This window comes from Anomaloglossus baeobatrachus, chromosome 8, assembly GCF_048569485.1.
Source record: "Anomaloglossus baeobatrachus isolate aAnoBae1 chromosome 8, aAnoBae1.hap1, whole genome shotgun sequence".
In the NCBI taxonomy this organism is placed as follows: Eukaryota; Metazoa; Chordata; class Amphibia; order Anura; family Aromobatidae; genus Anomaloglossus; species Anomaloglossus baeobatrachus.
In genome coordinates, this window is record NC_134360.1 from 258,495,252 (window position 1) to 258,511,245 (window position 15,994).

Genomic DNA, 15,994 nt, shown 5'->3' on the forward strand with positions numbered 1-15,994 from the left:
GGCTGCAGGGATCATGTGACGAAACAATGTCATGCAATCCCCGGGAGAGCAAAAGCCTACATCTCTGGAATGGCATCGGCAGCGGACATGAGTATTGGTGTTGTTATTTGGATGGAGAAGGGGTTGTGTGAATAGTTCACAAGACCTTTAAAAGTCTTTTACATTTTATTTTAAATTATTTTATTTACAAAATACAGAAGGATTCGGGACCTACAGATACTAATCTTTTCCTCTAATTAATGTAATCTCTTCATTCAATTTCAGGCTCGGACATCAGGGGATATTTTCAGCTCTTACAGCTCCGAACCTTTCTTTATCTTTACAAAAAAAGTGTTTCCTATTCATCAACTATTTTAATAACTTTCATGAGCTTACATATTAAGTAAATTAATGTATAACTTTATATCTGAATTTATTATATTGAGCTTCTAGTCCTCCAATGTTAATTACAGGGTAATGCATAAATACAAAGAGAGTGGAAGTCTTTCATTTTGCCAAAATAGCCACATACCTCAATCAGAAACGATAAGTAGTCATAAGCACAAGTGTGCAGATAAATAATTTTACTTTTATTAATCAGACAATAGTATGAAACGAGGCATGAATAGTACAATAAATATAAGAGAGGTTACAACGACATAGAGGGTGATAGGTTCCCCGAATGTGGCTGCATGCAGGAACATACAAAATAGTTAACAGTAGCTCACTGGTATGGTCAGTGCTGAAAAGGGTTAATATACATCATGATGCAAACCTGAAGGGTAACAGCTGAAAGGATCGGCGTACCAGTTAAAGAGGGTATACAATCCACACAGCACAAACCAAAAGCCAGTATTGAGCTTACCAAATAGCGTAGAAGAGCATGCAGGCACACACGGGGATAGTCCCAACACGTGTTTCGTGTGGTGACTTCTTCAGGGGACTGTGGACAACAGGGGAACATGTGAGCTTAATATACCTGCCGTACTCATATGGAATTGGCAGCACATGTCGCGATTCCATGGGGCAGGGAGGCGCAGCGTCAGTGTGGGCGGCTACTCCACCGCCGTCTGGGTGAGGGAAGTTCCCTTATTGACGTCAGTAAACCCAGAGGACGCCGGGAGGAGAGCCGTACTCACCGCGCATGCGCGATCCCGCAACCAGGAAGTGCGATCGCAAATACCATATTAAGTCCTGGCAACAGTAAGGGCAAGTAAACGCAAATAGATATCCTAAAAGGGACATCACATATAGTAGATATTGATGATCAATCATAAGCACAGTGGTGAACATTAGATCAGTACATGTGAGTACTTGCAAAAACAACCTAAGCATATCATAGCTAGTCAATTTTAATAGTATACTGTGGTTAAATGTACAGAAGTGTACGGCCACAGCATTAGCTAGATATACATGCATTAGATCAAGTATGTCACATCAAAGTACAAAGTGAAAACATCAGCGGTGGCCGGATTATAAGACACGGAATTTGCTGCATTAATAATCCAGAATAGTTTTTATAGAGAATTCCATTTTCCATATTTCTTATATATATTCAATGTTCCAGATACTAGAGCAATTAGCTTCAAAAATTGGAATGGAAAAATCCGGCAGGGATATTAAACAGAAGGAGAGTGAACTGTGAAAAAGAAAACACAGAAAGGTGAAGTTAAAAAGGGGACCTAAAAAATAAATAATGTGTTAAAAAGGCACGGAAAAACACAGATGGCACATGGAAATCGCAACCAAACAGAGCCAAATATTATCAAAAACCGCAGAAAAGAGATATATTGATTTATATAAAGGACGCGAAAGTTTGTCTTTCGTTCAGTCCTTTGGGTACCACTGTATCAAGGAGGAAAATCCACCTATACTCCGTCCTCGCCAAAATCTTATGTATATCTCCACCTCTAAGTCCAAGGTGTACCTGGTCGATCCCCCTCACCTTAAAGCCTGAGGGGTCCGACCGGTGATGAAGCCTAAAGTGGCGGGGAATGGTCTTAAGCGTGTCGGCATCCTCAGTTTTAACCTGTTTCGCAGCAATAATGTCTCTTACATGTTCCCTCGTCCGGACTCTGAGTTCCCGGCTAGTAAGCCCGACATATATTAGATTGCATTCACACGTGGCGTAATAAATAACGCCCGTGCTATTGCAAGAAATATACTGTCGTATATCAAATGTCCTCGAGCCATTGGAGGAAATAAAGGAGGTTTCCCGAATGATGTTTCCATGGCGGCACGCCATGCATGATCCACAGGGTACCGAACCACATACAGGACGTCCGATAGAGAAAGGTAGTTTATTACGTGTTAGATAGTGACTGTGGACCAGCATATCACGTAAACTACGGCCGCGGCGGGACGTCATAAGAGGGCGATCAGGCAGAGTGTTTCTCAACACTGGTTCTGTTTGCAAAACAGGCCAGTGTTTAGTAAGGATGCCTCTAATGTGGTCCCACTGACGGTTGAACGATGAAACAAAATGAATCTTCGGTTCCGTGCAGCGTATCTTACTGGGATTAAATCTTAAGAGGAGCTGGTCTCGTGGTGCTGACCTTGCACGTCTAAATGCTTTTTTTATGGATCTCATGCTGTAACCTCTTTCCCTAAACCTATCGCGCATCTCACCGGCCCGATCCTCAAATACACCCGTATCGGAACAAATCCGTTTAAGGCGGATAGGTTGTTTTTGCAAGTACTCACATGTACTGATCTAATGTTCACCACTGTGCATATGATTGATCATCAATATCTACTATATGTGATGTCCCTTTTAGGATATCTATTTGCGTTTACTTGCCCTTACTGTTGCCAGGACTTAATATGGTATTTGCGATCGCACTTCCTGGTTGCGGGATCGCGCATGCGCGGTGAGTACGGCTCTCCTCCCGGCGTCCTCTGGGTTTACTGACGTCAATAAGGGAACTTCCCTCACCCAGACGGCGCTGGTGTAGCCGCCCACACTGACGCTGCGCCTCCCTGCCCCATGGAATCGCGACATGTGCTGCCAATTCCATATGAGTACGGCAGGTATATTAAGCTCACATGTTCCCCTGTTGTCCACAGTCCCCTGAAGAAGTCACCACACGAAACACATGTTGGGACTATCCCCGTGTGTGCCTGCATGCTCTTCTACGCTATTTGGTAAGCTCAATACTGGCTTTTGGTTTGTGCTGTGTGGATTGTATACCCTCTTTAACTGGTACGCCGATCCTTTCAGCTGTTACCCTTCAGGTTTGCATCATGATGAGTATTAACCCTTTTCAGCACTGACCATACCAGTGAGCTACTGTTAACTATTTTGTATGTTCCTGCATGCAGCCACATTCGGGGAACCTATCACCCTCTATGTCGTTGTAACCTCTCTTATATTTATTGTACTATTCATGCCTCGTTTCATACTATTGTCTGATTAATAAAAGTAAACATTTTTATCTGCACACTTGTGCTTATGACTATTTATCGTTTCTGATTGAGGTATGTGGCTATTTTGGCAAAATGAAAGACTTCCACTCTCTTTGTATTTATGCATTTCCCCAGAAGTCGTTGCCTTTTACTGCTGCTAAGATCCAGTTGTACTGTTCTTCGGTTTTTAATTACAGGCTAATGAAGCCATTAGTTTAAGTAAACAATTTCCCCCACACAGATAAGCGAGGCACAGTTGCTTTTTGTTTTTTAACCACTGCAGCATGCTGTCATCTGCTTACACAGCAAAAACCTGCTGACGGATTCTTTTTAATACATGAAACTTTAACTTTCCCAGTTATTCTATAACCAGATGTAGTCACACTCCCAGAAGTGCACTTAATGGCGAGATTATTTATCAGAATATAGCCATTATCTTTTCATTTGGTCTTCTAGACAAGTTCGATATGTTTTTGTTGTTTACATATTCTTGTGTCTAACCTCCTTACATTATTTTATGGCTTTAAAAATAGTGTTTTCTATTCCTTGGTAAAACTGAAAACAAGATTAGGTTGCAACCTATTGTTAATGGCTATACTGTAACTTATTATAAAATGGCTGTTAGAAAGATACTCGGGGCAAAACTAATTTATCTTATGCAGTGTAAAGGGGGTGTTACACATAGCGATATCACTGGTGAAAGCACCCGCCCCCGTCGTTTGTGCGTCACGGGCAAATCGCTGCCCGTGGCGCACAGTATCGTTAGGAGCCGTCACACGGACTTACCTCCCTAACGACGTCGCGGTGGCCGGCGAACCGCCTCCTTTCTAAGGGGGCGGTTCGTGTGGCGTCACAGCGGAGTCACTAAGCGGCCGCCCAATAGAAGCGGAGGGGCGGAGATGAGCGGGACGTAACATCCACCCACCTCCTTCCTTCCTCATTCCCGGCGGCCGCAGGTAAGCTGTACTTCGTCACTCCCGAGGTGTCACACAGAGCGATGTGTGCTGCCTCGGGAACGATGAACAACCTGCGAGATCAACAATCAATGATTTTTTGAAAAGGAACGACGTGTCAACGATGGACGATAAGGTGAGTATTTTCCATCGTTAACGGTCGTTCCTTGCTATCACACGCAACGACGTCGCTAACGATGCCAGATGTGCGTTACGGAATCCGTGACCCCGGCGATATATCGTTAGATATGTCGTTGTGTGTAACGGGGCCTTAAGACAATAAGAGGTGGTACATGATGCAGAATGTCCTATTGCACCCCCTTAAAGGGGTTGTCTACTACTGTTTAATCAATATGAAATAAAAACAGTGGATAACCGACTTCTGCAGCGACGCTGTTCCAGCTATGCTGGCGGCGCTCTATCTGGAGAGAGACGTGCCATTGTGTCACATGCAAGCTGTAGCCAATAAATGGCCACTCTTTCGCTGCAGCTAATCAATATTCTGTCAGGGCAGACGACCCCCCTGATGAAATAGCAAAGGCTGCAGCCAAACAACGGCCACTTATTGGCTGTGACCTGCATGTGCCATAAGTCACACAATCTGTGGAAACAGTGGCGCTGAAATAGCTGGAACAGCACCACTACAAGAGGTAAATATCCACTGTTCTTTATTTTATATAGGGTGTTTTTTTTTTATTAAGTAGAGTTTGTTCAGTAGTGAACAACCCCTTTTAGTCTCTATATATGATTATATTAGGGGGTTGCTGAATGGCACCCTGCAACAAAGGAGTATATCAAGTCAAAGCAAATCAAATTAGGTTTTTTTGCAATTGAATCAAGCAAAATGGTAGGTGGCTGAATGTCGTTTTACTGGATTCTAAAGGACCGGTTAGGGGGTTAAAAAAAAATCTATTAACCCCTTCCCAGCTCTCCCCAGTCCTCCTATACTATTTTGATTGACTACACACCTCTTCCATCTTCACACTGGTCTTCAGCACCCACGACACTGGAAATGCCTCGAAAGATCGTGATGTGCGTTGGCCGGTGACGTCATGATGTCACAAAGCTGAATCAACGCTAGAGGTATCGAAGACCACGGTGAATATGGAGGAACCTAGGAGAGGACCAGAAGACCTTGTGGGAAGCTGCTCACACGGACAAACAAGGGTCGGGGAAAAATGAGGATCATTTCATTAGAAAAACACGTATTTTAAAGTACATTTGATCCTCGTCAAATAAATTTGTGCATCAAATTTACCAGATGAATTTAAGCAAATCTGAAAAAAATTGAATTTCGGTAGATTTGCTGCTCATCTCTATTTGTAACTTGTCAGTTTTGCCCAAAGTTCCATTTAATGTTATTTATAGAGATTTTGCTCTTTTAGTGGAAGATTACAAAATTATTAAATATTAGAATTACCCTTTACAAATTACTTTGCTTTTTGATGTTGACCAATGTCTATTTGAAAAGCTTGGGGGAGCGTTATATAGAAGAAGAGTAAGTTCTGTATGCTGAGAAATGTATCTTCTTGTTTCATAGAGAGCCTGCATAGACTTTGCTATAAGCGCCAAGCCTCTGACCCGCTACATGCCGCAGAATCGCCATACCTTCCAGTACCGCGTGTGGCATTTTGTAGTCTCCCCGTCATTCGAGTACACAATCATGGCCATGATTGCCCTAAACACTGTGGTGCTCATGATGAAGGTAAGAATGGGAATTTGGTTACTTTGGAGATTGAAGACATTAAGGGTTCGCTCATGCTAGCGTATGAAAAAACGGTCCAATATTCATCCAGAAAAGTAGGACGAGTGTCATGATTGGAATGTTATGTGAGTGCTATGTGAATGTGTACATTTCCCGGCTAGCATCGGTATGGCGTGGGGGGGTTTTCTCAGCAACTATTATTCAACAATAATTATCATATTTTTCAGTTTATAAGACACATTGGATTATAAGACGCACCCCAAATATAGAGAATAAAAGGTATAAAAAAAGGGTTCTGTCTTACTATCCAGTGGTGTCTTACTAGGCGGTGGGGCGGCAGCTGTGGTGGAGCAGGGTCACATGAGGCAGGGGCAGTGAAAGAGCCGGGCGATGCTGCAGGCGGTGCTGAGGGTGTCCCAGATGCTCACTGCGGGCGCTGTGAGGTAGGCAACATCCAGAAACTAAGAAAAAAAATTATTCAGCTCACCCGTATATGTATCCGCTCAGTTCAGGTGGGATGCAGGATGTCCACCGGACAGGCAGGTCCGTAGAGGCAATAGCAAGGAGACAGGATGGGACTCAGCACCAATTCCAGGATAGCAAAAATATAAATCCAACGAAAAATATATAAAAGTGTAGAAACTTTATTCAATGATTAAAAATCCAAGAAAAACATCATCGGTTCCATGAAAACATCATGGCTTGACGCGTTTCGGACAGTTGGAATATAGATATAGAGCTATATAAGCTTATGATTAAGGACTTATCTATACTCTATATTCTAGATATCTATATTCCAACTGTCCGAAACGCGTCAAGCCATGATGTTTTCATGGAACCGATGATGTTTTTCTTGGATTTTTAATCATTGAATAAAGTTTCTACACTTTTATATATTTTTCGTTGGATTTATATTTTTGCTATCCTGGAATTGGTGCTGAGTCCCATCCTGTCTCCTTGCTAACATCCAGAAACTGTCTGCGGTGTGGGCTTCAAAGAAATGGCGCCCAGAGTCAGCGCATGCACAAATTGAGCTATTAGCTCAATGATGAGCCAAGATATCATATGAGCACAAGCCACATTTGAGCCCTGTTTTCCTTAAGTCCACTGGGAGATTGGCACATGCGCAGATGAGATCTAGAACCTAGAGCTCCATCTGTGCACACGCCATTATTTGAAGCCCGCACCGCCGACATTTTCAGGATGGCCCCTGCCTCAGCGCCCGCAGCACAGTAGCCCACAGCGCCACAGCCCACAGTGCCCACAGCCCCATCACAGTGCCTGCATCATTGCCCTGCTTCTGCGACCCCTCTCTACCACCTCCCAGTGAGCTACATTTGGATTATAAGACGCACCTTTCATTTTCCTCCCAAATTTTTGTGTGGAAAAGTACGTTTTATAATTCGAAAAATTTGGTAATTACAGGATAATTTACAGTGTTCTATGTTACAGAATGATCCTTTTTATCCTTAAAAGTCGGATAGTATACAGATGGTCCATGTGTCGTCCATTTTTTTTTTTTCTCACACCCACAGACTTGCATAGTGGAGTCTCGGCTGTTTTTCACGACCATATGCATCATGCTGTGATTTCTTCCTCAAGCTGGAAACAGATAAGAAGAAACTCTCAAATTGGCATTGACTTATTGTTTAACATTGGTGATTTTTTATTGGATTGCACTCACCGTATTTTACACGCAGATGTGAGCGAACCCTAAATGTTACACTCCACCTATATTGTGACATTTCCCATTAAACATGCCTTTCAGGGTATATTTTCCTCGTTTCTTCCAGTATTACTCGGCTCCTTACACTTATGAACTTGCTTTGAAGTATTTGAACATTGCTTTCACCATGCTGTTTTCTCTGGAGTGCATCCTGAAAATCATTGCATTTGGATTCCTGGTAGGTAACAATTACTCGTCTATTGTCCCTGAATCTGTCTCCTGTAAACATGGCACGAGTGTTATATTTTAGATGCAATGAGTGATTTTGTGAGATATAAGATATTTGCTGGGTTTTTTTTTTTAATAGAACTATTTCCGAGACACCTGGAATATTTTTGACTTTATCACAGTAATCGGCAGCATCACAGAGATTATTCTTACAGACAGTAAGGTGAGAGGATCGGTGTCTACTGCTATTATCTATTGTCTGATGCTTCATATCTTTCTAACTAAAAGTGGATCTCTGGTGAATAGATCTTATCACCTAACATTGTAAGTGATATCTTGTACAGTAGATAGGTGGAGGTCCAACCTTTGGAATGATTTCCTTTATTTTGCATGGGACTGCCGAGGGTGACGTTGTTTTTCTTTTTTTTCCGGGAAAAAAACCTGCTACTCCATTCTAACAAATATACAAATGCCCCATTCTGATTCAGACACCATCAATAGGCAAGTTAACACCTATCATGGGAAAAACCCCATTAAGATGAAGAGAAATCTTAAGTGTTAGAACTCCAGATGTAAGCTTATTTATTGTACTTATTTATTAACTTAAATTCTACAGAGTTTTACAGAGATCATCCTCAATGTCCCCATCAGGGCTAACAATCTAATTTTCCCATCACTATGGAGTGTAGAGTGGTGTATTGCAGCTGAAAAAATACTTAAAGAAGTTTTCCATTACTAATGTGATCTTCTTTCTTTTGTCCTAACTCTTCCTACCTAAAGCTGGGTTTACACACTGCAACATCGCAAAGGACATCGCTGTAACGTCACCGGTTTTGTGACGTAACAGCGACCTCCCTAAGTCTCTGCTAAGTCGCTGGTGAGCGTTCAAACAGGCAAACCTGGCCAACAACGCAACAGCGATCCGGATCTGCAGAGCGACCTAGCTGGTTGTTGGGGACGTTGATAAGCAGCCTTTTGAAAGGGAAGTTGCTAACAAAGTCGCTGCAAAGTCTTTCACACACTGAAACTTTCCAGCGATGCTTGCTGCACAGCGGGAAACAAAGGACCTAGGAATGGTCCTGAACGATTTGTGACGATTACAACTTCACAGCAGGGGCCGGGTCGCTGATAGGTTTCACACACTGCAACATCGCAAACAACATCGCTATTGCGTCACAAAACCGGTGACGTTACAGCGATATCGTTTGAGATGTTGCAGTGTGTAAACCCAGCTTAACACTTTCCTAATATACTTCTGCTATCTACTCTGCTCTTGTAAACTTATCTGTAAAAGGTTCGTAAATACCTTTATTGTTTTTGGAGCTTTGATCCTTCTGGCTGCAGACCGGACTCGGACCAACTGAGCAGGGTATGTTACTGGTCGGGGTGGGGCTGCCTTTCTGTAAGTGACAGTAGTCTGGGAATACATGCCCACATCTCACCTCTCAGCCCCTACCAGTGACATACTCTGCCCAGTTGGTCCCATTCCAGTCTGCAGCCAGAAAGATCAAAGCTACAACAACAATTAAGATATTTACAAGCCTTTTAGCAGGTTTTACACGCTGCGACAGCGCTAGCCGATGCTAGTGATGCCGAGCGCAATAGCACCCGCCCCGTCGTACGGATGCTATGTGTTGATTGCTGCCGTAGCGAACATTATCACTACGGCAGCGTCACATGCACTTACCTGCCCTGTGACGTCGCTGTGACCGGCGATCCACCTCCTTTCTAAGGGGGCGGTTCGTTCAGCGTCACAGCGACGTCACAGCAGCGTCACTGAACCGCCGCCCAATAGAAAAGGAGGGGCGGAGATGAGCGACCAGAGCGTGCCGCCCACCTCCTTCCTTCCTCCTATCGCGGTGGAGGCAGGTAAGGAGATGTCTGTTGCTCCTGCGGTGTCACACACAGTGATGTGTGCTGCCGCAGGAACGACAAACAACATCGTACCTTTCGCTGCAGCGATAGTATGGAAATGAGCGACGTGACAACGAGCAACGATTTTTGACGTTTTTGTGCTCGTTGATCGTCACTCATTTGCGTTACACGCTGCGATGTCGGTAACGGCGCCGGATGTGCATCACTAATGACGTGACCCCGACGATATATTGTTGCCGATGTCGCAACGTGTAAAGCCTGCTTTAGAGGCGAGTAGATAGCAGAAATATATTATGAAAGTGTTAGGAAGAGTTAGGATAAAAGAAAGATCACATTAGTAGTGAAAAACGTCTTTAAACTTTGGCCTATATTAGAAAACCTTTGGCTCGGAGCCTATATGACAACGCAGTCTGATTCTGGGCTAACATAATGTGCCTCAATACTGTAGCAAATTTTCTTATCTGAAACCATTACCAAAAAATAAATAAATGCATGACTCTAAATCAAATTAATTCCAGTAAGGAAAATAGAAGCGTCACTAACCACTAAGGCTTATCTTTCGTTCTCCAAAAATAGTATTAAAAAATCAACAGGGTTAAATTATGCAAAACAAAGCACAAGAGAAACCGTGAAACCTCCATAGCCTGATTGTGTCCAGTGTTACAGCAGTTAAAAGCTGAATTGTGTAGGAATTAGATATCCTTGTATGGTTGCTTGGGATGACTGTTGACCCTGATTCTGGGATTGTTACTTTATGAAAAATACTGCTTTGCAAGACTTGTCTTGGTTGGTTATCACATATTCACACTGAGAGTCTTAGAAATGCCTTGTTAAAAATGAGTAGTGGCCACTCAGGAAAGGTCACGCTCAGTGATCGGCTGACTCACAGATAACCAGGACTGGCGGACCGAACCAGTTTTTTTTTTAAAAAATACAGTTATCTTGCCACCCCGGCCTAAAAATAGCAGCCTTCAGCTGCCCCAGAATTGTCATATCCATTAGATGGGACAATCTTGGCACTTTACCCGGCTGTTCCCAATTGCCCTGGTGCAGTGGCAACGGGGTAATAGGGGGTTAATTACAACTCACAGCTGCAACTAAGCCCTAGATTAGTAATGTGAGGTATCTATGAGACCCCCATAACTAATCTGTAAGTGAAAGTAAATACACAGAAACACTATAATAAAATACAAAATATCACCCTCTTTCACCACTATATTAACCCAAAAAACACCCCTGCAGGTCCGACGAAATCCTCACAAGGTCCCACGACGATTCCGGATCTGCTATATTGCTGAAGGCACAGCGTGCGATCATGGTACATGACCGCCCGCTGTGGACTTCAGGCAGACACTGAGCAGCGATCAGCGGTGACGTCACTCGGGTAAGTTGCGGGCACGGCATGGCTCAATTCATCTATCTATGGACTTGATGGAGATATTCTATTACATCGTTCTGCAGTCCTATAGACGATGAAAGGGGCTACAGTATGGTGGTCATGTGCGGTACTGGTTCATTATAAGTGGGCATTTCAGGGCCACATTCTCAGGATCTACAAGGTCTCCCGGTGGAACCCCATGAAAAAAAAACAATGCCCAAAATGTCTAACTGGATAGATCGGCATGTAGTCACTTGTCTGTTAGAAGGTGATAAAGTACTAAAATGTAAATAACTCTGAGGCTTAATATCTACTGAAAATTGCCGCATTCTGTCACTGATAAGGTTAAATCATTTGTCATTCTACAATTAACGGCATTTAATTAACTCTCTTCTTAGTTTTAGAACAGATCACTGATGCGTAGAGATTCCGGAGCCTTGTAGCCATTGGACCTTTATTGTTCAGTTCTCATTAGCCGTCCCCAGGAGCTGATTAATAGTGTTATGAATTAGTAATCGCTCTTACACCTTGGAGTGTGCGCTCAGCAGTCCTCATACTCTAACTAAAAAATCAAAATATCCCCTCTGGATATAGATCCTTAATCTCTATTATAGGTAAATATTCCAGTGTGTGCTCCGCTGCGGGCAGACTTCATGCTTCAGTGTTATGAATCAATGCACATTAGATGGTCTGCTGAACCTGCAAAAATCATGTGGGTCAGCCGCTTTTAGGTAGTGTATATGAAGGGCTTTAGATCATTTGCAGAATTAAAAGCCAAATTAAGGTTGTAGACAGTGATGAGGAAGGAGAGGTAGGGCGGTGCAGCACTGTGGAGAGTACATGTAGTGTGGTAGACAGTGATCAGGGAGGAGAGGTAAGGCGGTGCAGCACTGTGGAGAGTACATGTAGTGTGGTAGACAGTGATCAGGGAGGAGAGGTAGGGCGGTGCAGCACTGTGGAGAGCACATGTAGTGTGGTAGACAGTGATCAGGGAGGAGAGGTAAGGCGGTGCAGCACTGTGGAGAGTACATGTAGTGTGGTAGACAGTGATCAGGGAGGAGAGGTAGGGCGGTGCAGCACTGTGGAGCGCACATGTAGTGTGGTAGACAGTGATCAGGGAGGAGAGGTAAGGCGGTGCAGCACTGTGGAGAGCACATGTAGTGTGGTAGACAGTGATCAGGGAGGAGAGGTAAGGCGGTGCAGCACTGTGGAGAGCACATGTAGGGTAGTAGACAGTGATGAGGGAGGAGAGGTAAGGCGGTGCAGCACTGTGGAGAGCACATGTAGTGTGGTAGACAGTGATCAGGGAGGAGATGTAGGGCGGTGCAGCATTGTGGAGAGCACATGTAGGGTAGTAGACAGTGATGAGGGAGGAGAGGTAAGGCGGTGCAGCACTGTGGAGAGCACATGTAGGGTAGTAGACAGTGATGAGGGAGGAGAGGTAGGGCGGTGCAGCACTGTGGAGAGCACATGTAGTGTGGTAGACAGTGATCAGGGAGGAGAGGTAAGGCGGTGCAGCACTGTGGAGAGCACATGTAGTGTGGTAGACAGTGATCAGGGAGGAGAGGTAGGGCGGTGCAGCACTGTGGAGAGCACATGTAGTGTGGTAGACAGTGATCAGGGAGGAGAGGTAAGGCGGTGCAGCACTGTGGAGAGCACATGTAGACATGTAGTGTGGTAGACAGTGATCAGGGAGGAGAGGTAAGGCGGTGCAGCACTGTGGAGAGCACATGTAGGGTAGTAGACAGTGATGAGGGAGGAGAGGTAGGGCGGTGCAGCACTGTGGAGAGCACATGTAGTGTGGTAGACAGTGATCAGGGAGGAGAGGTAGGGCGGTGCAGCACTGTGGAGAGCACATGTAGGGTAGTAGACAGTGATGAGGGAGGAGAGGTAGGGCGGTGCAGCATTGTGGAGAACACATGTAGGGTAGTAGACAGTGATGAGGGAGGAGAGGTAAGGCGGTGCAGCACTGTGGAGAGCACATGTAGGGTAGTAGACAGTGATGAGGGAGGAGAGGTAGGGCAGTGCAGCACTGTGGAGAGTACATGTAGTGTGGTAGACAGTGATGAGGAAGGAGAGGTAGGGTGGTGCAGCACTGTGGAGAGCACGTGTAGTGTGGTAGACAGTGATCGGGAGGAGAGGTAGGGCCGTGCAGCTCTCTGGAGAGCACATGAAGGGTAGGTCTGAGATAAGGGAGGAGACATAGAATGGCAGACAGATTTGCTTTATTTTTTTTCAACAAATACACAATATGTGAACTTATCCTTCCTTAGAGATGTATCTTTACTTCTAGCTGAAAATGATATAAACACATGCTCTGCTAATGATGAATATGACGTGGATAAATCTTCCCGTGCAGAAGATGAATATCCTGGTTTTCTTTCCTTGTAGTTGGTGAACACGAGCAGCTTCAATATGAGTTTCCTGAAGCTGTTCCGCGCGGCGCGCCTCATCAAGCTGCTGCGGCAGGGCTACACAATCCGGATCTTATTGTGGACGTTTGTGCAGTCTTTCAAGGTAACTAATATTACTGTGACTTGTGCCTTATTGTGTCTTCCTTTTAGCACTGCGATGTCTCTACACTTATGTGTATTTAGATATGAACTGGACCCCATGAATTTGTATTACACCCACAATATCTAATATCCTAGTGATGGATTATGGAGGCTTAGTCAGCAAGAACTTAGCTTTCAGGATCTCTTAAAGGAAATCTGTCACCAGATTTTTGCCATCTAATCTGACAGTAGCAAAATGTAGGGACAGAGATGCTGATTCCAGTGATGTGTCACTTACTAGGCTGCTTAGTATTGTTACGTTAAAATCAATGACTTATCAGCAGGAAATTATGATTAGAGAACTAGTAAACCTGCTGCTAGGTAGTCCTCCATATTCATGAGCTCTGTATAACCTGCCCCCACCACTGATTGGCAGCTTTCTTTATACACTGTACATGGGCAGAAAGCTGCCAATCATTGGTGTGGGCTGGGTTATACAGAGCGCTGCATTCAGAGAACTGCTACATCTATGGCAGAAAAAACAGTGATTTTATCAAAATGACAGCAAGCAGCACAATAAGTGATACATTGCTGGAATCAGGATCTTTGCATAACGCTTGTGGCAGTTTAGGGGCAGTCAGCGGGATTAGTAGACCCACTGGACCATAGGGGAACCAGGGCTTACCCTTTAATGGGTGGAGCTTAACTAAGTGCCGATCGTGAGGAAGTGACTGGTACCACGGCAGCTGACCCCCAGGTACAGGTGGGGTGACTGAGACAGGCTGGACAGGTGGGCATGGACAGGAATGGTGGGCACGGACAGCAGGGGTAGTCAGGTATGGGAAGGCAGTTACAGGAGACGGACATAGGGTTAACGGGACCTTACAACCAGCTAGCAGACTGGTAGACTGACTAACTGAATGTGTTCTGCAGGCACCTTCCCTAATGGGAGGATGCCTAAAGCCTGCTTTACATGTTGCAATTCCGCATACGATATCGTATGCGATTTGCAACGCCCCCATCGTATGTGTGGCACGTTCAATTTGTTGAACGTGCCGCACAAACGATTAACCCCGTCACACGTACTTACCTTCTATACAACCTCGATGTGGGCGGCGAACGTCCACTTCCTGGAGTGGGAGGGACGTTCGGCGTCACATCGACGTCACGCGGCAGCCGGCCAATAGAAGCAGAGGGGCGGAGCTGAGCGGGACGTAAACATCCCGCCCACCTCCTTCCTACCGCATTGTGGGCCGGGAGCCGCAGGACGCAGGTAAGAGCTGTTCATCATTCCCGGGGTGTCACACACTGCAATGTGTGCTACCCCGGGTACGATGAACAATCTGACGTGCAATTCTAGAGAAAGGTACGATGTGTATGCGATGAACGTTTTAACGTTCAATCGCAAACGTACGTACCTGTCACACACTGCAATGTAACTTACGATGCCGGATGTGCATCACTTACGACGTGACCCCGCCGACACATTGTAAGATACATTGCAGCGTGTAAAGCGGGCTTTAAATACACAGTGCCTCTCCTGGAAATCGTGCCTTTTAAGAGGAGGGCTGATGTGCACTCACACGTCTTAGGTGCACCCCCGGGAACCTTGTGCAGCATGTACAGGGCCTGGGAGAGGAAGGAGACGGCAGCAGATGTGGTTGGCCGGGGGAGTGCGAGGTAGGACGCGATCCGGCTGGGTCGGTGAATAAGTCAGCGTCTCTGCAGAGAAGCTGGCGCTACACTTTGCCCCCAATTCATGCTGCTCTCAGATGGGGTAACAAAAACCTGGTGACAGGTTCCCTTTAAATCTAACATTGCCTTTTCCCACTCACGTCCTGCTAGAACGCTTCATAGCGATGTAGATTCTCACTGCTGTTCTCGTCACATTCTCTCAGAATCTACTGTATGTGCATGAGACCACGAGTTATTCTGCAGATTGTCAGCGACATTCCAGCTTGTGGGTCCCAGGGCAACATCTTGTAACAGTTGACCCTAACTCTCATGGGTCTTTAATATATTGTTTTTTGCCATTGGGAATAAGGGACCTCTTTCCCCTCCAGACTCCAGGGCCAAGGTGCAACTGCAAACCCTGCACCCGCTATAGCTCGGACCCTGCAGACACCAGATCCTAATATGCGTCAGAGTTTAGATTCTTAGACGGTTTATCATGGCCCAAGCTCCTTTCTTATGGTCTTTCATATATTTACCATATACCTGTATGTCTTTCTTTCCAGGCTCTTCCTTATGTCTGCCTCCTGATTGCTATGCTGTTCTTCATCTATGCTATTATCGGGATGCAGGTGCGTC

At 45.0% G+C, this 15,994-nt stretch overlaps 1 protein-coding gene across 5 annotated transcripts in view; it reads left to right on the top strand.

Moving 5' to 3' along the window:
* The window catches only part of CACNA1E (calcium voltage-gated channel subunit alpha1 E), a 964,825-nt gene that overhangs the window by 875,381 nt on the left and 73,450 nt on the right, over nt 1-15,994 (top strand). For all 5 annotated transcript variants that reach the window (XM_075320594.1, XM_075320596.1, XM_075320595.1 and 2 more), the window contains 5 exons: nt 5,878-6,042; nt 7,836-7,946; nt 8,076-8,159; nt 13,581-13,706; nt 15,922-15,987. In XM_075320594.1, coding sequence (XP_075176709.1) covers nt 5,878-6,042; nt 7,836-7,946; nt 8,076-8,159; nt 13,581-13,706; nt 15,922-15,987 — 552 coding nt within the window. The remainder of the gene's footprint in view (nt 1-5,877; nt 6,043-7,835; nt 7,947-8,075; nt 8,160-13,580; nt 13,707-15,921; nt 15,988-15,994) is intronic.